This window comes from Zootoca vivipara, chromosome 16, assembly GCF_963506605.1.
Source record: "Zootoca vivipara chromosome 16, rZooViv1.1, whole genome shotgun sequence".
Taxonomy (NCBI): Eukaryota; Metazoa; Chordata; class Lepidosauria; order Squamata; family Lacertidae; genus Zootoca; species Zootoca vivipara.
In genome coordinates, this window is record NC_083291.1 from 20,079,391 (window position 1) to 20,105,915 (window position 26,525).

General features: G+C 45.7%; 1 protein-coding gene across 6 annotated transcripts in view; it reads left to right on the plus strand.

Moving 5' to 3' along the window:
- Positions 1 to 26,525, plus strand: part of CLCN1 (chloride voltage-gated channel 1) — a 108,226-nt gene that overhangs the window by 29,389 nt on the left and 52,312 nt on the right. Inside the window, exon 1 of one of the 6 annotated variants that reach the window (XM_035140600.2) lies at positions 2,944 to 3,023. The exons of 1 other annotated variant lie outside the window; for it this stretch is intronic. In XM_035140600.2, coding sequence (XP_034996491.2) covers positions 2,994 to 3,023 — 30 coding nt within the window. In that variant the 5' untranslated portion in view covers positions 2,944 to 2,993. Of the gene's footprint in view, positions 1 to 2,943; positions 3,024 to 8,110; positions 8,523 to 26,525 lie in introns of those variants that run through there. 4 more of the 6 variants (XM_035140601.2, XM_060269034.1, XM_035140597.2 and 1 more) reach the window with 4 other exon arrangements.

Consider the following 26,525-nt stretch of genomic DNA (forward strand, 5'->3'; position numbering starts at 1 on the left):
GGGCACTGGAAACATATTGCATATAAATTTAGATGTAGCTAGGGTTGACAGGTGTTGGAGTTTGAGCCAAAATCTCAGAATCTTATGGCAAAATCCTATGCATGCCTACTCAGAAGGAAGACCCACTTAGTTCCAGGTAAATAGATAGGAATACAGAGGTAAACGGCCTCAAAGGAAGGATGGATCTTAGTTTTTCCGTAGGGCTCATTCGCACCTTTTTACTCCCATTTCAGAGCATAACCCAGCCAATATTCAGGGCATGTTCTTCCACTTCAGTGTTTTTATAGCTGCCAGACAAAGAGACTGTGAGGTAAACATCAATACAGACATAATCCGTGCTATTTTTCTAGAAAAAGAGGCGCTGGAGCTCACTATGAACCTCTCCCTTGTTCTCTTAGAATGGCAATGGCGCCCACCTGAAAAAAGAAAGCAAGCCCTGGGCATGATAAATCTATTTTGAAAAGACATGGGAAAGTGCCCTGGACGTCAGTATTAATAAAGCTGTCAGGACTGAAACCTTCATAGCTGGAACTAGGATGTGGGCAACGTGGTCAGAGATTCAGACCTGTGGATTTAGGAAGGTCCAATTCACCTCCCATGATGCGCTGTGCCTATCCAGACCTGTGGTGGCTGTGCAATGTATGTATTAGCAACTAAATATCTGGCACATGGCTCTTTTGAGACAAACAGCTGTGACCCAGGAGGGCATCTTTTCTTCATACAGTGGTACCTCGGTTTAAGTACACAATTGGTTCTGGAAGTCTGTACTTAACCTGAAGTGTACTTAACCTGAAGCAAACTTTCCCATTGAAAGTAATGGAAAGTGGATTAATCCGTTCCAGACGGTCCGCGGAGTACTCAACCTGAAGCGTACTTAACCCGAAGTATGAGTGTAATTGGTTCTGGAAGTCCGTATTTAACCTGAAGCGTACTTAACCTGAAGCGAACTTTCCCATTGAAATAATGGAAAGTGGATTAATCCGTTCCAGATGGGTCTGCGGAGTACTTAAACTGAAAGTACTCAAACCGAAGCGTACTTAAACCGAGGTATATGACTGTAGTTGATTCAGGACTCTTCCGAAACTACACTTCTCCCCATGCCTAGAAAGGTTGTGTCCGAAAGGTTTTCCCCTTGCCCCTGTTTTCTAAACATGGATTCGAGCGATCTTTCGTTTGCCACACCACCTTCCCAGGGAAAGCTGTTTGTTGCTGATTCAGAACAAATGTCAATCCGCAGAAAAAACCCGATTGACGTTTGTTCCGATTCAGCAGAAAAGTGACCGGGCAAACGAGAAACCTCCTCAGAGAAAATGCAGTGGACAAGTCCTCCAAGGTGTGGCCTAGCTGGAGGCTTTTAGTTACTACTCTGTGCAGGCTCCCAGGCCTCCTCAAGAAGTGTAAGGGACAGGGACTACAGACAGCCCCCTCCCATCCTGAGAAGCAGTTCCTCCCTGAGTACCAGGTGCAGCGGAGAGGGAGAAGAGTCCAGCGGGGAAGCAGGAAGTAGAGGACATGGCTCTGGCAGGGTCGCAGAGCCCCTGCTCCGCTTGGGAGAGGAAGAAAGGGAGAGGGAAAAGGGGAGGAGGGAAAGCACGGAAAGAAGACCTTTCCCTCCCGTTCCGGAATTGCGCAGAAAGAAACGAGGGAGGAGATTTGGGATTCCCAGACTTCTATGTTGGAAGAAAACGCGGGAATCCCCATTCCAGGGTTCTGACCCAGACTGAGAACATGTATCCTGTACAGCTCTAGCACTGTAAATAGTTTGCACACAATAAAAGCATGAAAAGGCAACGGTTTGGAGAGTCATTACTCTAGAGTAGCCACAACGTGCCCTCTGTGACAAGAAGGAAGCTGGATTTATCCTTTAACTTGCATTGCAGTCAGTTCATGTAAAAACAGCCGAAGACAATCCAGTGGCCTCCCTGTTCAAGGTGGTGTAACAGGACTTCAGGCTGTGTCTCACCACCCAATCTTAGCAAAAGCAGCCACACCAGCAGCAAAACAAGCAACCAATAAAGTGAAAAGGTTTTAAAATAAAATGGTCAATGAGGGGGAAATGTGAGCTGTGTAAACAAAACATACAACTCCATTGGTGGTCTGTTCATAATAATCAGGCAGTAACAAGTCGGGGGCCTTCTTATACGAAAATACCTCAGTTTTGTGGAAGTTGTCGAGTTTGGACCTCCACTGAGAAGCATAGCTGTCAAGTTCTCCCTTTTTTTTACGGGAAATTCCCTTATGCTGAATAGGCTTCCTCGCGAGAAAAGGGAAAACTTGACAGCTGTGCTGAGAAGGCCCTGTTCTGTGCCCTACTTGTTACCATCATCATCAGTGCTTTTTTTCTTTAAAAATACTGCCCCTCCATGAGGCCAAACTTAGATTTACAAAATGTTTAGGGGTATGCGTACCCCTGCATCACCCCAGGGGAAAAAAACACTGATAATAATAATGGCTGTTTTCTGTGCCTCAGCCAGATTTCACTGCCTTCACCCTCACCATGCAAAACCTCTGCTGCAATGCTATAATAAAACTTCCATCTTTTCCACCCCAAGCAAACACCTTGGTATCCTTCAGGGAGAGGAATACCTGGGAAATCACAGACCTTTTAATTCTGCAGCTTCTAGATGGGAACAAGAGGCACTTACTAACCCAATGAGTAGGAAAACAAATAGGTGTTAAGTGAGGGGGAGAACATAAAATTAATCCTTCCCCCAAGTGATAGATAGTGGTAGCCTATGAGGTGATAAATCTCCCCTTTGGCAGAACTATGGGAGAGGCATTGGCACCCAAGGTCAACCTGTATATTTTTTTCTTCTTCCTCACTGAGCCAGGGGTTGCCAGGGGAAGTCTCAGGGTTTTCCTCATAATGCTGAAACAGATGACCTGAAGGTGGGGAGGAGTAAGAGGCCGGGCACTATATTAGAGCAGCCTGAATATCAGCCTGTGAAACAGGCGAAAGGAAGGAGAATTGGGCTTCAGTGGTAGGTACAGATATGGCTGCCCGGAAGAAACATCCACCTCAGGTGAGCTCCACCCCCCACCCCGCTTTCCTTTCCTTTCAAGGCTCTCCCATTCTTTAATCACATGCACACATGGGTTATCTGAGGACCAATTCCGTGTTTCTTGGTCGTATGGAAGGACTTTTAACAGTCATGTTGAGTGAGGTGGCCAGTCATGAAGAGGATTTGCAACACAAATATGCATAACATATGCATATGGAAATGTATATGTATAGATGCATGTTTTTGAAATAATTACCACAATTTGAATAGAAATATAATACAGTGGTACCTCGGTTTAAGTACACAATTGGTTCCAGAAGTCTGTACTTAACCTGAAGCGTACTTAACCTGAAGTGAACTTTCCCATTGAAAGTAATGGAAAGTGGATTAATCCGTTCCAGACGGGTCCGCGGAGTACTTAACTGAAGCGTACTTAACCCGAAGTATGAGTGTAATTGGTTCTGGAAGTCCGTACTTAACCTGAAGCAAACTTTCCCATTGAAAGTAATGGAAAGTGGATTAATCCATTCCAGACAGGTCCGCGGAGTATTTAAACTGAAAGTACTCAAACCGAAGCGTACTTAAACCGAGGTACTGTATGACTGTACATCGGATCCCAGTGGGGAAAACACCAGGCGACTTGTATGCTTGCTCTGATGACTAGAATCTGCCAACTGTCACTGAGCAACATCAAGTCTCCTCTCGTCCTGTTTTTTGGTTCCTTATCTTCAAACCAGACTTGAATTGGAGAGCCCTCAGACTAAGGACACTTTCAGATAGATGGCTGTCCTCTGAGAGCCCTCTCTAAAGGAAGACACAGGACCATCCTAATTTTGAGGGAGACATGCACAAGAATACCAAGTTAGTTCTATATGAGGGGTTGTTAGTATTGTTTAAAAACAAGCTGCAGTCAAGAGAATAGGGTGGGTCCTAAGATATGCATTTCAGGTGTCAAAGGCAAGGGGTAAATTTGATTGATATTGTGAGATCAGTGCTGCTCATACATAGAAGTTTTTCCCCCCAGCATCCACATGACATTAGTGGCACCAATATGCCAGTCAATCCATGTCCCCCATTCATATTCTGTTTCTGTTTATCAAGAAAACGTTATAAATTGAAAAATCCCGATATCTCAATGGCCAGTGTGTGATATCGCAACAATGTGGTATTAAGCCCCTGTCTGCAATCACTCCCGTTTTCAGATTTTACCAGTAATCGGAGCACTTTGGGCCACATGCATAAAACATTTCAGCTTTCTAGATTATATGGAAGTGTTTTAAGTGCTTTAATATAACTGATATTGAGCTTCATTTCCTTAAAAAATCTCAACAACTTTGAGTTTCATTATAAAAGAAAGATTCTAGAAATATGGCATATTTCTGCATTGCAGAGGGTTGGACCAGACGATCCTCAGGTCCCTTCCAACTCTACAATGCTTTGAAATGCAAATTTGCACACACACACACACACACACACACACACACACACACACACACACACACAGTGTGTGTGTGTGTGTATTAGTGGTGTGCCAAAAGGAAAAGTGAGCAATGTCTGGTGAACATTTTTGTCCACTGTGAAAGATGACCTCCCTATTTGGTGATTCCCAAACCCCACCCCCAATCCCCAACATGAGCAGTACACAACCCGTGTCAGCACTTCTGTGCACACGTGGGTTGCGATTTGGCGCTTCTACGCATGCGCATGACACCATTCGATGCTTCTGCGCATGCGCAAACCGCTGAACCCGGAAGTAACCCGTTCTGGTACTTCCAGGTTTGGTGTGTTCGTAACCCGTGTTGTACGCAACCCGCAGCATTTGTATCCAGAGGTATGACTGTACTGGAATTGAATGGAGTCCATGTTCCTTCCATGCAAAAAAATCCACAGGTTGCTCCAAGTTTTCTTCATTTCAGAGTTTTTTTTTTTTGAGGGGTGGGGAGCATAGCTGTCAACTTTCCCCCCCTTTTAAGGGAAATTCCCTTATTCTGAATAAGATTCCTTGTGAGAAAAGGGAAAAGTTGACAGCTATGGTGGGGAGGGTATTTTGTTTCTGCTGCTGCTAGCAAACCGGGAAGCAGAAATTACTGTACTGACACTTTACACTTTAGTGTAAATCAACCTCCAACCAGTAGTTGGAGGTTTTACTGTTTATGCATAGAGGGGCAAGTAGGGGAGAATCAGCAGGAGACAGGTATTCCTGCAGGAAAATGCCCCCAATTTTTTATCCCTCCACTGAACAAGTGGGGACTAAGTTCACTGGCACAAAAATGTATTTTTCTCCTCCTGTTCCCCTTCCACATCCCCCCAGCCTTCTTCTGTCACCGCTATCTTTTTGTCCTACTCTCTTTGGGATCGAGAGATAAAAAAGAGGTGCTGAAAATTGCTCATTGGCAGAGAAGTCTTCTTTCCCTGCACACAATTCCTGCTTGGAATATGATCTGGGGGTCCCACACTCACTTCCTCTTTTCTTCCTATTAATTGCTCTTCTAAGAGCTGTGTTGTTTACAGACAGGCCAAGTCGTCAGCAGGTTCAAGAGCTGTCAGTGAGCCATCAGGGTGGAAAAAATGTGCCCTTCATTCTTCTCACAGCTAAGCAAATAAGTGAGCTGGTCCCTTCCCAGCTGCTGCAGATAGAACTTGTATATAGTAGAAAACAGAGTGAGAAAGGGGGAAAGTCTATGTTGGGGAAGCCAGCCACTAGACAACAGCACTGGGGTCAGTTGCACCCATAGCGGTACACCTATGGGTTTAAAGAAGCAGCAAGAAACATGTGCTTCTCTAAGCAGAGAACCATAGAGTCTGGGGATTGGGTGGAAGGTGGCATTCTGACTGTCAGTAGACACTCGACCTCAGTGTTTCCCAGCCTCTTTGGTATGATGACCCATCAATTTGTTGCCATGTGAATTGTGGACCTTACATCCTTGGCAGCCATCAGTTTCGTACGTTTTAACTGGCTATTTTATAACCATTAATATTGTTTTTCTTTTATTTATTCATAAAAATATTTATATACTTCTAGATCATAAAAATGTATCTAAAGTTGTTTACAACATTTAAAAAAACTACAAAATAGTGTAAACAAGTTAAGAACAATTAAAAAGCAAAGAAAGGGATAAACATTACTTGAGGTTTGCAAGCAAAAAGTTCCTTAACACCCCTTTTATATGTGGAATTCAATGATGTATTTATAGTACTTTCAAAGTTAATCACAGTTGTTTGAGGCTGTGTGTGTAAGAACACCAATGATCTTATTGCATGATATTTCTTCATAAGCGATAAACATTTCTTCTAAGAACATACAGCTACACAAATATGGGCAAGCATCGGTGGAACAGCTTGCATTTTGCCAATGAGTAGGTCAATGTGAGGTTTGATGGGTGTCAGACATGGTCTCAGATCATTATTGATGTACGGCCGGCTGTTGCATTTTCTCTTCTTAGCAGTCATTGCTGAAAAGCCTGTTTTGCAAAATGCATGTGCTACCAAATGGCAGTAGCACAGTCATTGCTTCATTAGCAAACTCAGGATGCGAAGTGCCGACGGGTTTTAATAACGCCAAGCAAAATCCAGGTAACCTCACTTTCAAAAATGCATCCTTGAGGGTCCTGTCATGACAGTTCAGTTTAGTTGTTCTTTTTGCAGGAACTAGAGTTGCGTACACACCATGCATGGAATTCAACCCTGCTCTGATTCAATAGTTTCATAAGCACAAACATTTCTGCTTGTTAGATAAAACAATGTTCCCTCTCCTCCCGCCGTGCAGTTTTGCGGGGGTTCTCATGACCCTCCAGAGCAGATTTAGAGGAAGCATGGGGATGGGGGGGCGGGGCGGAGAGAAAGCCCTGTTCCTCCTCTAGCTGGAAACCTTGAGCTGACTTGCACAAGTTAGTTGAATCCACCCCTGTACATTTGAAGCACAGAGCTACACTTCCGAGAGTTCCCTGTGAAGAGGGGTTGATTGTTGTTACATCATTCTGGAAACTGTAGTTCAGGGAGGTCCCTAGGGGTCTCCTAGCAACTCTCAGCACCCTTGCTGTAGACCACAGCTCCCATATTTTTTTGGGGGGGGGGGAGCCATGACCAGTTCAAGTGGGTATGATTGTGTGAAGGTGGCGTTAGCAGACCTTCCAGGTGTCCCTATTTTCCAGGGACAGTCCCAGCTTTACAGAAGCCTTCCATGTTTCTGATTGGATCCTGCAACGTCCTGCTTTCCCTTAGGATGTCCTTATTTTCACCAGAGAAATGTTGGAGGGTATGGAGTCATGCAACCCCTGAGCCAAGGAGATGAAGTAACTATGCAACCTTTAGAACAGGGGTCAGCAAACTTTTCCAGGGGGTCGGTCCACTGTCCCTCAAACCTTGTGGGGGGCCGGACTATATTTTTTTGGGGGGGGGGTGAACGAATTCCTATGCCCCACAAATAACCCAGAGATGCACGTTAAATAAAAACACACATTCTACTCATTTTAAAACACCAGGCAGGCCCCACAAATAACCCAGAGATGCATTTTAAATAAAAGGACACATTCTACTCATGTAAAAACACGCTGATTCCCAGACCGTCCGCGGGCCGGATTTAGAAGGCAATTGGGCCGGATCCGGCCCCTGGGCCTTAGTTTGCCTACCCATGCTTTAGAAGATATTTGAAGGCAACCTTGTATAGGGAAGGTTTTTAATATTTTTATAGATGTTTGAAATTGCCCAGAGTGGCTGGGGGAACCCAGTCAGATGGTGGGGTATGATGATGATAATGATGATGATGATAGAATAGAGTTTCCCTATTTTCATTGGAAAAATGCTGGAAGGTATGCGTTTAGTTGTGCTGTGATTTGGACTTTAGGAGCTGACGTAATGAACTGCCAATAACAATGCATATCATAGCATATGAATACGTAAATATGCAGAGGGGAAGACTCTGAGCAAGAGGAGAACTCTGTGTGCTTCACTCCCATCCTGCCGTCTTTGAATTGCCTGGCCGCTTCTTCCTATCTCCCTCGCTGCTGCCTTCTGCTCCCCACCCCCGCTCCTTCAGGATTCCCTCCTGTCACACACCTGATATTCAATCCAGGCCGAGTTAATGCCTCTTGCTCAGATCAGATGTGGCTTTGGTGGGGGGGGTGGGGGTCATGTGACAGAAGAAGGTTGTTCTAAATATAGTTAAACCCAGCTATCACTACCCCAGACGCCTTTGGGGGCTAGGAAGAGAAGAAAGTGAGAAAGACATAAGGGATAGGGAAGGAGCGGGCGGCAGACAAGAGGCCATGCCTTGGGCCAAACAGCTTGCGGGGCTCGGCGTTCGCCCTGCAGCAACTGTGTCCCAGCTCAGAAGAAGTCGAGTATAGCGCAATGGAGCATTCAGAGCACAAGGCGGATGGCGCCAAGAAGGGCCCAGCGTTGTGGGGCGGTGCCCCCCAGTACGACTATATGCACTATGAAAATTGCACCAGTTATGGGATCCCATCCGAGGCAGGGCACGAGACCGGGGCAACTGGGGACGGCGTGCAGTACCAGGAGAAGGTAGGGTGGATGGTATGGAATAATAAAAGGCGGATGTGTCAGAATGGAGCCCGTCACATGCATGCTGGTCCTGATGGCAGGCCTCTCAGTTTCCTAAAAATTTGCTGAGCACCAAGTGGACCAGGAGACATGTATGTATAATGTGGGAAAGATGGCTGTCTCACTGTAATATAGTGAATGAAAGTGTTAGTACAGTCATACCTCTAGTTACGTTCGCTGCGGGTTGCGTACATCATGGGTTACGAACGCGCTGAACCCGGAACTGCTGGAACGGGTTACTTCCGGGTTTGGCGATTCACGCATGCGCAGACGTGCCGAATGACGTCATGCGCATGCGCAGAAGTGCTGTATCGCGCGACGAGCATGCGCAGATTTGGCGCTTCAGGCTGCATACTGCTCTGGATGTGAACGGGGCTCCAGAACGGAACCCGTTCGCATCCAGAGGTGCCACTGTAACTTCTACCACGACGCCCACAGCAATCAAATGGATTCCTTGGAGATGATGCAGAAGGAAAAGTCTAGACCTGAACATCTGGGCCACAGTTCAATCTTATCTGGTACAGGGACCATTATTATTATTATTATTATTATTATTATTATTATTATTATTATTAATATTATTATTATTATTTCCCGCCTTTCACCAGACTCTTTCTACATACATATATTCAGTGTTAGAATTTTGGAAAGGTTGTTTATGAACTTGGAAGTTTGTTATATAGAAGACTTTGGGGTTTTGTTTTAACACGGGGTGTGGTTGAAATGGCCAGTCCTCTGCAGTGGTTTTAGGAGCTGGTCAGGGGAACCAGGCCACACTGGAGTTCTCGGTGTGGAAAGTAACAATCTGGCCTTGAGATGCAAAAATAAAACGTAGTATAAAGTAGTCAATGATGGGATACTTCTAAGGAAGATCTATAGGTGTTATGCACAGCAAAGATCAGCCTGTTTAGTCCTTTCGCCTTTCTATATCAAATGGATGTATTTTGCTTCTGAGGATCTGGTTAGCGTGTTATCTGTAGCTCAGTCCAACAAGCACAGAGTGATGCTGTTGTCTTATAACAATCCTGTGCGATAGATTAGGCCAGGGGTCTCCAACCAATTTGGGCCTATTGCATATTTGGATTTTTGAACAAGTGCCATGGATGCCACCTCTTCTGGTCAGTTCTCTCTGCCATCCCAAGGGTCAGCCTCTCACTGCCTTGGAGAAAAAGAATGAAAGAATAGACGTAGACACACAAAGCACACACCATGCTTTTCCGAGGTGCATGGGTAAAATTTGGATCCTGTATAATTTAAATAGAATCCCTTGAGGTTTTTTTAATTTTACAGCCCCCCCCAAAAAAAACCCTACTGTCAAATTAAAGCTTACATTGGTAGACAGCACAGTAGACAGCACAGATCCAGCATTTGGTATGGATTCTCTTGGCTGGATAGCAGCAAAATTTCCAACAAATCAAAGGCTGCATCTGTGTACAAAGAGGCGAGTTATGATTTTATGGTGACTTTGAAAGACTCCCTTCAAAGTTACATTGATTCATAAGGATCTTCCTTGGACCCATGGTTTTATACCAAGGCAAACCTGGAAAGCGCTAGATCCATGATTTTTATGGTCTGCGGTGGTGGTTGGGTGTGTGTGTGGGGGGAGAGACCCATTAAAAAAACCCCACAATTTCTAGAGGATTGATTTTACTGGGCTCAACTTGTGTGGGGGGCAATAAAGAGTGTCTTGCAGTCTGTTCTCTCTTTCCTGACTCCTGTGTCACTCGCTTTTCCTCCCCCTAGTCTCCCAGATTTCTCTCCTTTTCCTCATTTCTTCCAACCCACTTGGTCGTTCCACTCTCTGCTCAGCTTCCACGATGGTTATCTGGGCCTTGAAAAGCATATGGAGCTGAAAGAGGAAGTGGGAACAAGTACCATCCTTACCACTTCCTCTTTTATCTCCATGTTCTTTTCAAGGGAGAATCAGATAGCCCCCTTCATCTCCTTAGGAACTTGGAAGCTTTGCAGGCACCAAGGAAAGTGCTCAGTGACACAGTTCTGCCCACAGAAACTGTATTGGGACATGGCTTGGCTAGACTGAGAAATAGGGCCTGTCCCCAAGCTACCCAGAAATTAGGAGGGATTTGGAACTTCTCCCCCCCCCCCATATTCAAACCCATAATTCTACAAGTCCTCTTCAGGGATTGCAATATTCAAAATAAGAGGCACGTTTGCCAACCCTGCATTTGCCATGCTTAGCAGCCAAGTCTAAAGGGGGATTAATAAATGTATTTGCCTGTGTGCACAAACATGCTTCCATGTGATCCCTGCATAAGGGGTTCTTAATCAGGTTGGAAGGGCATTCAGGTGAACATATTTGTAAGCCTCCCTTTAGAGCTTGCTCATCACAGCAAAGTCAGGGTGAATATATATGCTTTGAATTTTTAATGCCCAAAGCGGGATACACTGGTCCATGAGAATGGCTCTGTTTTTTTTAATGACTTAGATGAGATGTACCTGGTATATGTTGAAGGGGGGAAAGCGGCTCTAGGAGGATGGAAGGCACGGTTTGGCCAAGAATATCACGGTTGCTTCATATATGTGGCCTTAGGTACATTTTGGACATAGGCAAGTTTTGCAACTAGAATTCACATATTCTGGGGCTTTGCAAACTGGTGCCCTGTGTAAAAGCAGCATGGATGAATGCAGATTAGATGAAGCTCACATAAATTACTTAGGCTGGTTTCCTGGGAATATTTTGTTTGAAGTGGGAATTGGTAATCATTCATTCATTTTTTTGGTAACTGAATGTGTCAGTTCTTGCAGGCATTGGGATCTGAGTGCAGCTGAGAAGAGTCTTGACAACATCCCTTTGATAATCAAGGGCCTTCTTCCTTCACTGACTTACATTCATCAGCCAACTCATTGAGAACCCATTGGCATGCGAATAAGGAAACTGATACTTCATCAGAATTAAACCCAACAGAATCCAAAGAAACAGCACCAGGCATGAGTTCTGTGTGCAGAAACAGGTCTCTTTGTACACCTTTGTAATACATATCAAATACATTTTACACTATTTACATATTTGCAGATAGGCAAGTACAGGGGTCCCCAGACTTACCGGCGTTTGGGCTGGTTCCCACCGCGCCGATCGTGCTTCCTGGTGCGGCGGTGCGCTTCCAGGGTGGAAAAAGCACCGAAAATCTGTTGTGCGCATGCGTATGGGCCTCCCCCGACCCGGAAGTGCACCAGAAATGACCTCTTCCGGGTCGGGAGAGGCCCATACGCATGCGCACAAAGGATTTTCGGCGCTTTTTTCCCGACTCGGAAGAGCGCTGCTGCGCTGCGCGCCGTAAGAGCGGGCGGCGGGCAGCGGGGGTCGTCGCGGGCCGGATTGGCAGGCCAATTGGGCCGCATCCGGCCCCCGGGCCGTAGTCTGGGGACCCCTGGGCAAGTATGTGCACAAGTCAAAAATTTCATATGCCTTATTGAAGCATCATTTTGATGCTAAAATATTTTTATGTCAGAAATCATACTCCAGGTAATCAGCAGTGACAAAAAAAACCCCCTCTTCTTTAAAAAGTGATTTTCCAGCACGCCTTGTGAAAATGTTCACATTCATTAACCATTGTTAACCAAACCAGATCTGATTCGTTATGCAGTGTTATCACATACAGTAATTCCATTCACTCTATGATCCCTGATTGGGCAACCCTCCAACATTCCTCAGATGAAAATAGGGACATTTCTTACTCTCCGCTGACCCTCATTGACCCCCCCCATTCCCCTCCCCACCCCGAGCATTTCCACCACCAATACATCAACGGGACACAGCACAGACACCCTCCACCATCCTGAGAAAACCCCTTAATCCAGATTTATTCTATTCTTTGGTAGATTTATAAAAAGAAAAACACACCAATAAATAAATTTTAGATGTGGATGTACTATATATATATATATATATATATATATATATATATATATATATGAGACGCGGGTGACGCTGTGGTCTAAACCACTGAGCCTTGGGCTTGCCGATTGGAAGGTCGGCAGTTCGAATCCCTGCGACGGGGTGAGCTCCAGTTGCTCGGTCCCAGCGCCTGCCAACCTAGCAGTTCAAAAGCAAATCAAAGTGCAAGTAGATAAATAGGTACCGCTCCGGCGGGAAGGTAAATGGTGTTTCCGTGCGCTGCTCTGGTTTTGCCAGAAGCGGCTTAGTCATGCTGGCCACATGATCTGGGAAAACTGTCTGCGGACAAACGTCGGCTCCCTCAGCCATTCTTCCTGGCCAGGGTGGGCCTGCTCTTTGCCTGCCCCTCTGAGCCAGCCATAGCTGCCAAGTTCTCCCTTTTTTAAAGGGAAATTCCCTTATGCTGAATAGGCTTCCTCGCGAGAAAAGGGAAAACTTGGCAGCTATGGAGCCAGCACATCACACACGGCTGGGCCTCGGTGGCCACAACCTCCCCTCCTGCTCGTTCACTCTCCAGCAGCCGCTTCAAGCTGCCCAAGGGAGGAGGCTGGCAGTGGTGGCCAGGCAGAGGCAACAGGATGCTCCCTCGCAGCCTCCACTGCTGCAGCCATCGCCACTCAGGGCAAGCGCTGGCTCATTTGCAAGATGGTGGTGGTGATGGCACTGGCAGGGGAAATAGGGACACTCTTGGATCAAATCAGAAGCCGGGATGGCTTTTGTAATTTCCGGGACAGCCTCTGGAATATAGGGACACTTGGAGCATATGCGAGATGCAAGTGGAAGAAGTACTCTGCCTGCCCACCTCCTGTAAATTGGGTGAATGTGTGAATATTCACACAGTTTAATTAAATATCAGTGCAGTGGGGGTGGGGTGATGCTATTCCACTCAGGGACGTAGAAAGTTAGGGGCAGTGGGGGCGGGGCTCCCTGGGCAGCGCGATCCCAGGGGCGCCATCACAGCTGCCCGCCACTGCCCCCCAAAGCGCGCCCCACCCCCAAATCGCACGTCCCCCCTGTGCGTGGCATGCCCTGCCCCAAAACGCGCATCACGCCCCTGCGTGCGGTGCCCCCCGCCCCCAGAACGTGCGCCACATCCCTGGGGGCAGGGGGCCTGCTCTCTGCCCCCGGTGGCGGAGCATGAAGCTTTGCCCCTGATTCCACTTAGTATTTCTGCTTTTTTAAAAAAAGTAAACCTGAGCGTATTTGATGTACCTCTAAAATTGATTCTAGAGATGAAAAATGGAGAATTTTCTCAGCTAGGAGAAGAGAACTGCTGAATGGAGGTGTAGGAAACTACAGTGGGAAAAATGAAGAAAGCAATATCACTATTATTCAGCTACTCGGTTTGCAGACTTGACTTAGTATTTAAGGATACTGAAGAAAAAGAATGATGATCCACCCCCGCCTTGGCTGCTTTGACTCCCAGTTCAAAGTCCCAAGAGGAAGTGTGTGCATTGCTAATGAAGGGTTAAGCAATAAAAGGCCAAGAGCAATGGCAGAGGTATGGGGGGAGCCCAGGACAGAAATAGCAATCGGCAAGGTTGTGTAGCGATAAACATTGGCCTGATGTGCTCTGGGAGAGCCACTGCAAGGGGTGAGGAGGAGTTCAGGAGAGAAAATGAGCTCACGGATTAGGCTGAGAATAATGGAAAGGGGTCTGAACTTTGTGTACCCGCTGCTATCTGTGGAGCCCAAGATGAGAATAGTAAATGAAAAACCTTCTGAGGTCATCACCATCCACAGCACTTACATCTTCAGGCTGCACCGGAGTCATCTCAAGTGCTTGGGTTTCCCCAGTTCCAGTGTAACTACGTCCTGCAGTTCAGCAGCCTCTGGTGTTAAGAATTGGTTATTTAAAATACCAGGTGGCAATGTGTGCCTTTATCCTTATTTTCTTTTTGCATTTTTACTCATAATTTCAGCTTCTCCCTGCTTGGTGTTTACACCCTTCGGATATTTGTGGGCTGTTATCATATTGCTTCTTAGTCATCGTTTAGCCAGCTCTTTTAATCTTTTCCTCAGGTCAGTCTCACCAGCTGCTGTCCAAGGATCTCCTGCAATTTTTGCAGGCCTTTTCTGGCCCTGTGCCCACGCCATGGCATAACAACATACTGCAAAAGCTCTCTTTAGAACTTGCAAGCACAATATTATAGAGCTCTCATGTGGGAGAAGCAGTTGGACTGATTTTCAATATTGATCAGAAGAGGGTTGGTTTTTTGTTTGTTTGTTTGTTTGTTTGTTTGTTTTTGAGTCACATCCTTTCCAGGCTGTACCCAGGATTTTTGTGGTGGAGAACTTAATGATATATTTGTGACCAAGTGGGGCTTATCAATCAATATGGAACAAAACAACAACAACAAAAAAACCACCCTTTCTCTGCTCCCATCATCCCTAGCTAGCAGGGCCAGTGGTCAAGGGTGATGGGAGTTGTAGTCCAAAAACAGTTGGAGAATCAAGGTTGGGAAACATGGATGTGAAGTCAATCTTCGTCAAAGCCATATAATTTTCTATAGCTTTAAAATAATGAATTTAGTTGTCCTCCCTCCCCCCCAAAAGAGTATTTCTATGGCTTTCTAGGCTTGAGAATGTAAGAGGAGTATGCTGGATCAGGCCACAGGCCCCATCTAGATCACCATCTTGTTCTCCCCATGGCCGACCAGAATGCCTATGGGAAATTTGCAGACAGGACACTTGAGTGCAACAGCACTCTCCACATTTGTGGTCCCCAGCATTCAGTATTCAGAGGCATACTGTCTCCATCATTGGAGGGAGAAAATAGCCACTGAAGGATGGTGGGTTTGCTTGGTTTTTTTGCTATAAGATATGTCCAGGGATAATGGGAGTAATAAAGGTAAAAAGGTAAAGGACCCCTGGACGGTTAGGTCCAGTCAAAGGCGACTATGGGGTTGTGGTGCTCATCTCGCTTTCAGGCCGAGGGAGCCAGCATTTGTCCGCAGACAGCTTTCTGGGTCATGTGGCCAGCATGACTAAACTGCTTCTGGTGCAACGGGACACTGTGACAGAAACCAGAGCGCATGGAAATGCTGTTTACCTTCCTGCCACAGCAGTACCTATTTGTCTACTTGCACTGGTGTGCTTTTGAACTGCTAGGTTGGCAGGAGCTGGGACAGAGCAATGGGAGCTCACTCAGTTGCAGGGATTCGAACCGCCGACCTTCTGATTGCCAAGCCCAAGAGGCTCAGTGGTTTAGACCACAGTGCCACCCGCGAATAGTCTAAAACAGGCATCCCCAAACTGCAGCCCTCCAGATGTTTTGGCCTACAACTCCCATGATCCCTGGCTAACAGGACCAGTGGTCAGGGAAGATGGGAACTGTAGTCCAAAACATCTGGAGGGCTGAAGTTGGGGGGTGCCTGGTCTAAAACATCAGGAGGGCAGCAGTTTGGGGAAGGCTGGTACAGACAGAGGCCTTTCCTCACCTGTTTTCTGGTCCAGATGAGTTCCAGTTTTGAATGCTTGATCTCACAAAACAGATTGGGGGTTCCCTTTAGTCCTATCCAGGTGTTCAAGATCGCACAAAAATAAGATAATACAGCACACATGCACCTTGGACATCTCACCAGCTCCTTCTACATATTGGGGGCATGCCCCGAATGCACATAGGAAATTTTGGGAGGCACCAGTGGAGGGGGTGGGGCGAGTATACAGGGTCCAGCTTTCCTCCCTCATATGATTATTGCTGCATGATCCTCAAATAGGAAAAGCTGTACTCTTAACAAACTACCTACCTGAGCTAATGGATGTAATATGTGGTTGGGTGTTACCAACCACATATTACAGTCTGTATTTTTCATTGGACCTTCAAAATTTATGTCATCACTGCCTTGTTTGGAAGGCTCCAGATTTCCTGGAAGCCAAGACAACCAAGGTGCTGTTCATCAGTCTCTAACACATGCAGGAGATCACATTCTTAAATTGGTCTCATCTGGTTCAGAAAAGGGTGGTGTGGTGGTGATAATAATAATAATAATAATAATAATAATAATAATAATAATAATAATAATTTATTTATACCCCGCCCATCTGGCCGGGTTTCCCCAGCCACTTTGGGTGGCTTCCAACAAAATACTAAAATACAGAAATCCATCAAACATTAAAAGCTTCCCTAAACAGGGCTGACTTGAGATGCCTTATAAAGGTCTGGTAATTGTTGTTCTCTTTGAACTCTGGTGGGAGGGCATTCCACCAGGTGGTGCCACTACCGAGAAGGCCCTCTACGTGGTTCCCTGTAACTTGACTTCTCGTTGCGAGGGAACCGCCAGAAGGCCCTCGGCGCTGGATCTCAGTGTCCGGGCTGAACGATGGGGGTGGAGACGTTCCTTCAGGTATACTGGACCAAGGCCATTTAGGGCTTTAAAGGTCAACACCAACACTTTGAATTGTGATCGGAAACGTACTGGGAGCCAGTGTAGATCTCTCAGGACCGGTGTTATGTGGTTCCGGCGGCCACTCCCAGTCACCAGTCTAGCTGCCGCATTCTAGATTAATTGCAGTTTCCGGGTCACCTTCAAAGGTAGCCCCATGTAGAGTGCATTGCAGTAATCCAAGCAGGAGATAACCAGAGCATGCACCACTCTGGCGAGACAGTCCACCGGCAGGTAGGGTCTCAGCCTGCGTACCAGATGGAGCTGATAGATAGCTGCCCTGGACACAGAATTGACCTGTAGTAATGGGCATAGCCAAGGGGGGCAGGGAGTGGCAGCTGCCACCCCAAATCAATAAAAATAATTTAAAATAGCTAACTGAGGTTCTGCCCCCCCCTGCCTGCTCCCCCTAGCAAAAATCCTGGCCACACTCTTGGTGGTAAAGGGTGTTTTGTTGATTCCTTTATTATGTTCAGATGAGTTTCTAGTTTCAATCTGTTGGTTAGCTTTTCTAGTAGGGCTGTTTCCCATATGGTTTGGTACCAGTGGTCCACGTTTCCTCCTGATAGGTCCCTCCAGAGTCTAGTTATGATGCTCCTGGCTGCTAAGAGTAGGTGACTTATGAGTTCTTCGTAGCGTGGGGTATGCTTTATTGTCTTGGAAAATATTCAATAGGGCCAGTTCTGGAAACTTTTGAGACTGACGGGTTAAGAAGTAAGAAAAAAAAGCTAAGTGTGTGTGTTTTACAGCTGTTTTTTAGTTTAAAATAGTTTTTTCATTGGACGTTGGATTGACATAGAATCTAATTTTTTAATTGTTAAGTGTGGTTTTAACAATTGTCCAATAAATGTTATTTTTTTATCTTTTAAGATAAGCCCTTGACAAAAGGCAAAACACATTGGGCATATTGCATAACTAAAGGACCTCCTGTTCTTCTTAGCATCTTTGAAATTTTGCGCTCTCTCTTTTGCACGACTATTCTGTTCTGAAGGGCTGCTGGACCCTGGAAGATAATGGAATCTCAGAGGCTTCTGGGAGCTCTTGCAGGATTTCCAATACAGTACTGCCGATGCCTTGGTCTCCCTGTGAAGTTTGGGCAATAGGTGTACTTGATCCAAATATCCTCTCCCACTGAAAAAGGTCCAGCTGGCTCCCTACTTTACTGGAACGCTCTAAGCTATGAAGCAGTTTGGGAGGTGGCTTGAACACAAGGTGGTAGATGACTCACAGTGTGTCTCGCCAAACACAGATGAAAGCTTGTTATTGAACCAAATGTGGTATAGAACCAGTCTGGACAGGTGCCCTACCTTCGCCCTTCCTGGCATATAACACCAAGTCTGGAGGGACTTTGATCAGCTGCACCAGGGAGATAGTGAATAACCTCATAAGTGGGGAATGACGAAGCCCTTCGGAGACACAGAAGATTGTAATAAATATTGGCAAATTCCAAATGTTGCCTTCCTGGGCAAGGTGCTTGGTTGCAGTTCAAGTCCAGTTGCTCCTGGATGAGACCAATTATCTACATCTATTTCAATCATGTTTCAGACCTGGTTTTTTGGCATAAAAGCTTGCTTGGTCTCCTTGATGGATGCCCCAGCCTGTTTCTAGGCACAATTCCAGGTCCAGCATATTCTCCCTTTCAATTCAGCAAGTAAGAGAAATAGAGACACACAGTGGTCTATCCAGATTTATTTGTATGCAAGTCCTACTGGATTTATTCCAGTGTAAGTGTTAGAGCAGGCATCCCCAAACTGCGGCCCTCCAGATGTTTTGGCCTACAACTCCCATGATCCCTAGCTAACAGGACCAGTGGTCAGGGATGATGTGAATTGTATTCCAAAACATCTGGAGGGCCAAAGTTTGGGGATGCCTGTGTTAGAGAGTTTCAGACTAGGGCATATACCAGGGCATATCCACACATACATGGGTTGCTGTTTCCATGTGCATGGGTTTAAGTGTCTTCATCCCCACATGAGTGCTTTGAGTTTCATTCCTCCAAAATCCACCTCCATGTTTCCCTTCCACACTAGCGGGTTAATGCTTGATGGGGGATGGGGGTGACACTGTGGTCTAAACCACTGAGCCTCTTGGGCTTGCCGATCAGAAGGTCCCAGCTCCTGCCAACCTACCAGTTCGAAAGCATGTCAAAGTGCAAGTAGATAAATAGGTACCTCTGTGGCGGGAAGGTAAACGGCGATTCCATGCGCTCTGGCTTCCATCACTGTGTTCCGTTGTGCCAGAAGCGGTTTAGTCATGCTGGCCACATGACCTGGAAAGCTGTCTGTGGACAAATGCCGGCTCCCTCAGCCTGAAAGCAAGATGAATGCCGCAACCCCAGAGTCACCTTTGACTGGACTTAACTGTCCAGGGGTCCTTTACATTTTTGCCCTTTTAATGCTTGAGGATATTGGTGCTTTGTCTTGTTGTCACCCTCCCCTCAATTAGTACTTACTCATCCATCATAAAATCCAGAAACCTGAGGTCCAATTTGGGCATACATGCAATAATTTGTTTATAAAACCATTATAAGATAAAACCTTAGGGGAGGGTAACCCTGGGGTCAGACTGCGTAAGTCCAAAGGCCAAGTGGAACAGCTCTGTCTTGCAGGCCCTACGAAAAGATGACAAATCCCGCAGGGCCCTAGTCTCCTGAGAGAGAGCATTCCACCAGGTCGGGGCCAGTACTGAGAAGGCCCTGGTCCTGGTCGAGGCCAGCTTAACCACCTTGTGACTCGGGATCTCCAGTATGTTATTATTTGTGGACCTTAATGTCCTCTGCGGGACATACTGGGAGAGGCCGTCCCTTAGGTACGAGGGTCCTAAGCTGCATAAGGTTTTAAAGGTCAAAACCAGCACCTTAAACCTGGTCCTGTACTCCACTGGGAGCCAGTGCAGCTTTACAAATCAGTCCCCATACAAAATCCATTGAAGCTGAAAAGTCTCCCTGGATAAATTGAAAAAAAATCTGGTTACCTTAGTGTACACACACTGTCCCTTTAAAGCACATTCAAAACACATTTTCCCCTGCAAAGAATTCTGGGTACTGTAGTTTACTCCACACAGAGAAAAGAGTTCCCAGCAACCCTTAACAAACTACAGTGCCCAGAATTCTTAGAGGGGAAAGAATGTGCTTCAGTTGTGCTTTAAAGCTATAGTGTGTATGCAGCTGTAGGAGTACGGTTTAGTCCTCAGCTAAGCATGCTTTAGTCCATATGTTTTAAGACACCATCAATGCCTATCATAGCATTTCTGTTGCACCACAGCATCTTCCACATATTTGCTGGGTATGCTAGGGTATGATTCTTCTACACTGAACATTTTGAAATACTATCACATACAGTGATATACAGCAATTGTATATTAGCATTATTGTGCAAGTGAACAAGGAGGGGGATGGGGAACGAGGAATAAATTACCATAAGTGCAAATGGGAATTTGGGGTGTACCTGCTGCTTTCTAGGGTAGCTGGAGCTACCTTTCGCCTAAACAGGCATGGTTGAATAGAAATAAGACACAATAGATTACAGTGTATAAGTATAAGGACTTTGTTTTTTTGTTTTAAAGTTGTTTATTGCTGCATCATCATAGGTAGGTCAACATCATAGGTAGTTGCATTTTATGCCGTCTGCAATGCTTTCTGAAGCTGCTCTGTTATTCTACCCCATCATATTTCCTCCCTCCCTCTTTGTTTCCTCTATATTTCTTGGCTTTAAAAAGTGTTTTTCTCCTCTTTCTATGCAGTTTAAAAACAATCAGAAGGGTAAATATTTTATTTGATATATTGATGGCTTTTTACTTTATTCCTGATTGACTTGGGGAAAAGACATAATTGTTTCCAAGCTCTCTGGGAATGAATTGGTAGGCTTCCGCCATGTGCGTTTGTGTATTTGTGGCACAGTAAAGTCAGAAAGGAATTATTTTCACTTGCTTTCCAGAACAATAGTTGTATTGGTCCATTCTACTAAAATAATAAAAATAAAATCTCTGTGTACTTATTTGAAGGCTCATCCAGGCTTTTGTTTGTCCTGCTGCTTTCCCCCAGGAAAACCTGCCCTTTAGTGCTGGATCGGAGCAAACGGCAACCAGGTTTTCCACTGATGGACATTGGCTCCAATTCAGCACTAAAGAGCCTGTTTTCTCTGCGAAAGCGGTGAGACAAGTGAAAAACTGTTCAGACCTGTGTCTAGAAAGTACGGGATAGATGAAAAACTGCTTGGACCCATGCCTTCTACGCATGGGACAATCAAGAGTGTGGGCAGTCCTTGAGAGTAACTCTATCAAATACAGTAGGGCTTACTTTTGAATAAATCTACAGAGGATTCAGAATCGTTCACTGAGGTAGCCACAGTGAAAATTAATGCACTGTGGTATTTATTCCAGGTTAGTTCTGCCCGTCTTTGGCTTTGGCTGTGCCCCTTAAAGGTAAATGTAAAGGGACCCCTGACCATTAGGTCCAGTCGTGACCGGCTCTGGGGTTGCGGCGCTCATCTCGTGTTATTGGCCAAGGGAGCCGGCATACAGCTTCCAGGTCATGTGGCCAGCATGACAAAGCCACTTCTGGCGAACCAGAGCAGCACACGGAAACGCTGTTTACCTTCCCGCTGTAGCGATACCTATTTATCTACTTGTACTTTGACATGCTTTCGAACTGCTAGGCAAACTGCCCCTTACTGGCATGCAAACACCCCGCCAACTGTTAGTAGAGCTCAGTCGGTAGAGCATGAGAATCTTAACCTCAGGGTTGTGGGTTCGAGCCCCACGTTGGGCAAAAGATTTCTGCATTGCTGGGGGTTGGACTTAGATGACCCTCGCGGTCCCTTTGAACTCTATGGTTATATGAGGAGGGCTCCACACATTGGTGGCATGGGAATGTCCCCCGATGAGGAAATGGAACTCTCAAAAGAAGAAAAGTGGGGGGGGGAGATTGCCCACCCTTTTGATAAATGATGGTTTATTCCAAGAGGGAGGAACCTTCTTCAGCCCAAGGACCCTTCAGGGCAACTATCTGTGGGCCATTCATCAGCGGTGTGTGGGGCAGGCCCAAAGCAGGTGGAACAACAGGTATTAATTTTACTTTTGTATAGTAAGCTTGTTTCTGCACACACCTGTATACACGACTCTCTGTTCTCCATCCAGACAAGAAGGAGGTATATCTTGGATTACAGTTTGCACAATCCCAGACCATTTGTCCTTTGCTGGATGGGGCTGAGGGGAGACCAACAGCATCAGAAAGAAACAATTCCATGCCCCCACCCCCCAAAAAATTGTTTAGGTCCTTAGGACAAGATGGTTGAGGAAATAATGGGTACATTTAGGAGTGGTGAAAACCATCACTAGTTATGAAGATGTCCCAAACAGGGAGTCTCACTGCGCATTATGCTCGGATCTGTGTTTTAAAGCCCCAACATCATGGTTTATTTTTTTAATAAAAGCAAGGAGGAGGACATTTGGAGCAAATAAGCAGCAGACGATTTATGTATTCTTAACCCTTTCTGCTGCAAATCCAATGGCTCTCCCCCTCTCCCTGTAAGAATCACAGCGTCACATTTGTCAATGTGTGGTTACCCCTAACCAACCAACCCCCACCATCCTTTTATAGGAGATGCAGAGCAGGGGAGCTGAGTTTTATTTGGCTCAGTGCTCTCTGCCCCTCCCCAGCAATAGTGACAAGGGCAGTGTCTCTTGTTCTGCTGATTCAAGCATCGCCCATCCTCCTCCTGGCACTTGGAGCATGTGTGTGTTTGCGTGTGTGTGTGTGCAGAAGATGGGGAGGAGGGCCGTGTTCTGCGAGGTGTGAATTGCCAAGAGCTCAGGACATTTGCTAGTGGGGGAACAGGAGCCTCCGAGTGAGCGTTCTAGCCACTGCTGGGTTATTGAAGGGCATGTGACAAAAGAGCTGCATGTTCTCAAATAAATCCTTCCCCAGGCCACTCACTGAGAACTGGGGGAACATGCAAAAAGAAAGGGAGAAACGGGATTCAGAATTCTACTCGGTGTGTAAGACAGCATCTTCAGCTAGCTCAAAGCCCTGTTGATCCACAGCACTACTTCAAGAGCAGAAGAGCACCTTGAACTCTGAACTCTACCGCACCTAGACTCCACAATCTTGCCTGCAATCCCCTGGGGCATTCATGATCAGAAGTTAAATTGGAGAAAAGAAGCAAGAGGGAGAACAGGAAGAAACTAACCTTTTGATTACTTTTTTTTTTGCCGCAGTGGAAAATAATATTTTACTACTCCTCTATTTTATTGCAACTCAAAACTCACCTAAAACCACTAGGGGGAAGATCACGCACAAGACACAGCCACTCCAGAGTTCCTCACTGAGCCCCATTATAAAATATATTGCAGCCTTGGGCTAGAAGACTCTGTTATTTCCCACCAGGAGAGGCTTTGTCTCTTTGGTGGCTGAAAATAGTATGGTAGTACTTCCTTCTGGGGTTCAGTGCTAAAGTATTCTGCCTGTGCTTTGTGATATGATGGTGCCTTTTAAAAAAAAAGTCTGTTGAGAACATAAGAATAAGTTTCATATTTATTACTGTTGGAAATCTTAATTTACATTGATTTATTAGACAGCATCTTAAAAAGCAGAGACATCACCTTGCCGACAAAGGTCCGTATAGTTAAAGCTATGGTTTTCCCAGTAGTGATGTATGGAAGTGAGAGCTGGACCATAAAGAAGGCTGATCGCCAAAGAATTGATGCTTTTGAATTATGGTGCTGGAGGAGACTCTTGAGAGTCCCATGGGCTGCAAGAAGATCAAACCTATCCATTCTGAAGGAAATCAGCCCTGAGTGCTCCCTGGAAGGACAGATCGTGAAGCTGAGGCTCCAATACTTTGGCCACCTCATGAGAAGAGAAGAATCCTTGGAAAAGACCCTGATGTTGGGAAAGATTGAGGGCACTAGGAGAAGGGGACGTCAGAGGACAAGATGGTTGGACAGTGTTCTCGAAGCTACGAACATGAGTTTGACCAAACTGCGGGAGGCAGTGCAAGACAGGAGTGCCTGGCGTGCTCTGGTCCATGGGGTCACAAAGAGTCGGACACGACTAAACGACTAAACAACAACAACATTTAGTTTGGACAACATACCTTTCTGTTTTACAGAATCAGTGTGCTTTTGTTGTTGTTTAGTCATTTAGTCATGTCCGTCTTCATGAAAAGATGTCGGTATTTTAGAGCACATTTCTCCAAAAATATACCCAGCTATATATTTTTGCCTAATATGCGGACATTTACAAGCAGCTTTCCCTAATACAATGCATTCCCATAAGTCATTTTCAGCAATATGTACAGGTGAAACTCAGAAAATTGGAATATCGTCAAAAAGTGCATTTATTTCAGTAAGGCAACTTAAAAGGTGAAACCAATATATGAGATAGATGCATGACATGCAAAGCAAGACATGTCAAGCCTTTATTTGTTGTATTTGTAATTATTTGTCGTTAGGTGGGTCAATTATAAATGGAATGTAATTAATGAAATGTAATAGTGATGTTTATTTTTGTTTATTTTTGCATTATTGTAACTATTTGTTTTATTACTGTGGAATTTCCAAAAGAAAGCATTTGTAAAAATAAAAATAAAAATAAAAAATAATAAGTTGAATTACTGAAATAAATGCACTTTTCGACGATATTCTAATTTCCCGAGTTTCACCTGTACATTTTTATGTTTGCATTTTCCTAATAGGCATGTTTTTGTACACATCTATTTAGTTGGAGAACTGCATTGCAAAATTCAGAGAAGTGCAATTTCAAACGACGGCCATGTTTAAATTAGCACCAGGAGTGGATTGCTCAGTGGGGAGAAGCCTCCAAAATGGACTTCCAACAGGAGTTGGAAGGGGTGAGGTCAGGGCTGCCTGGATGCATCCACACAACAACCCTGTGAGGCAGGTTAGGCAGAAAGACCGGGTCTGGAACAAAATACCGTATTCCACCGCATCATCGTCACCACCTCATAATAGTCGCACCCCTTTATTCAGGCCCTAAAATTGGTCCCAAAGCATTCACTACATCAGGCACCCCCAACCTTCAGTCCTCCAGTTGTTTTGGACTACAATTCCCATCATCCCTGACCACTGGTCCTGTTAGCTAGGGATGATGGAAGTTGCAGGCCAAAACATCTGGAGGGCTGCAGGTTGGGGATGCCTGCACTACATAATAGTGGCAGGGCATTCTCAGTACCAGCTGAAGGTGCAATATTAGTAGTAGAAAGCTGATAATTCCACTGGAAGACTGAAAGGATGAGCTTCACTGGGTACATGGACTGGCGGAGGACAGGGGTGCAGGGCATAGCTGCCAAGTTATCCCTTTTTTAAAGGGATTTTCCCTTATGCTGAATAGGCTTCCTCGCGAGAAAAGGGAAAACTTGACAGCTATGGTGCAGGGGGTGCGGCCTGCCCCAGGTGTCATCCCTGAGGGGTGTGTGACATTGCCACACCGCCCCCTGGGATGCTTGCTGCGAGTGCCGCCCCCATGCCCTGCTCCCGCGTGCACAGCATGTGCGCCGCTCCGGGTACCAGAGCAGCTAGCTCCGCCTCTGGGTACATGGCAGCAGCAGATAAAGATTTCTTCATTGCCATCCTTCCTGCCGCCTCATAGACCAGCAAACTCACATAAAGCTTCCTCCCTGCCCTGGTCATGGAGAGGTTTGGGGAGAGGATGCTGAGAAGCAACCTTGTCAAATTGCTCCAGATCAGGCATCCCCAAACTTCAGCCCTCCAGATGTTTTGGACTACAATTCCCATCTTCCCCGACCACTGGTCCTGTTAGCTAGGGATCATGGGAGTTGTAGGCCAAAACATCTGGAGGGCCGCAGGTTGGGGATGCCTGCTCCAGATCGTCTTCCGTTCCACATCTCCACCAGGGCAGCGACAGAGGTGGTGTCATAGCATCATCCTTTGATATTTTGGAAATCTGTTGGATCTGTTAGTCTTTGTGGGGTGTGGGTGGCTGGCTATCCCAGTGGCATATCATGGCTGGGGCAGCCAAGGCAGAAGCCCTTGGCACATTTTTAAGGGCATTTTTTTGGGGGGGGGTGCCTGTTGCATCCTCATGCCACCCCTGCGGCTCAACCCCGTGCCACTCTGTGAGGGCAGCTATATTTTGTTTCGCTGGCATGGGCGGTGGAAAGACTACATGGACAGAAGTGTTTACACAGAAAGTTGGAACGATAATTTTCCGAGCTTCTTCTGCAGAAGTATGAGGAACAATTGCCTTCTGGGTATGATGGCTCCATTTGATGGGCTGTCTTATTATTTATTATTGTTTATTATTTATTTTAAAATGGCAGTCTCGGCATCTTCCATTTATTGTTGATCATAGTCATTTTTAAAATAAGGGATCTTATTTTCTTCCTGTTGCTCTGCAGCACTGGCTGCAGCACATTTCCTGTGTCTGGCTGGTCTGTTGATTTTAATGCCAAAGAACTAATTACACAGTGGTAAATGATAATGATATGATCACGTGGGTTACAGGGATTGTACACGTAGGTCCGGCTATTGGAATACTTATCATGCAAAATTTCAGTTATCTGAACACAAAGAATTATACTCTGCTACACAAATGGTTGATTCAGATATCCAAATGTTCAGAGTTTGCCCACTTCCTTAGTTGTTTGTGTTTTGCTGGTCACTGGCAGTCATTTCAGGCAGAAA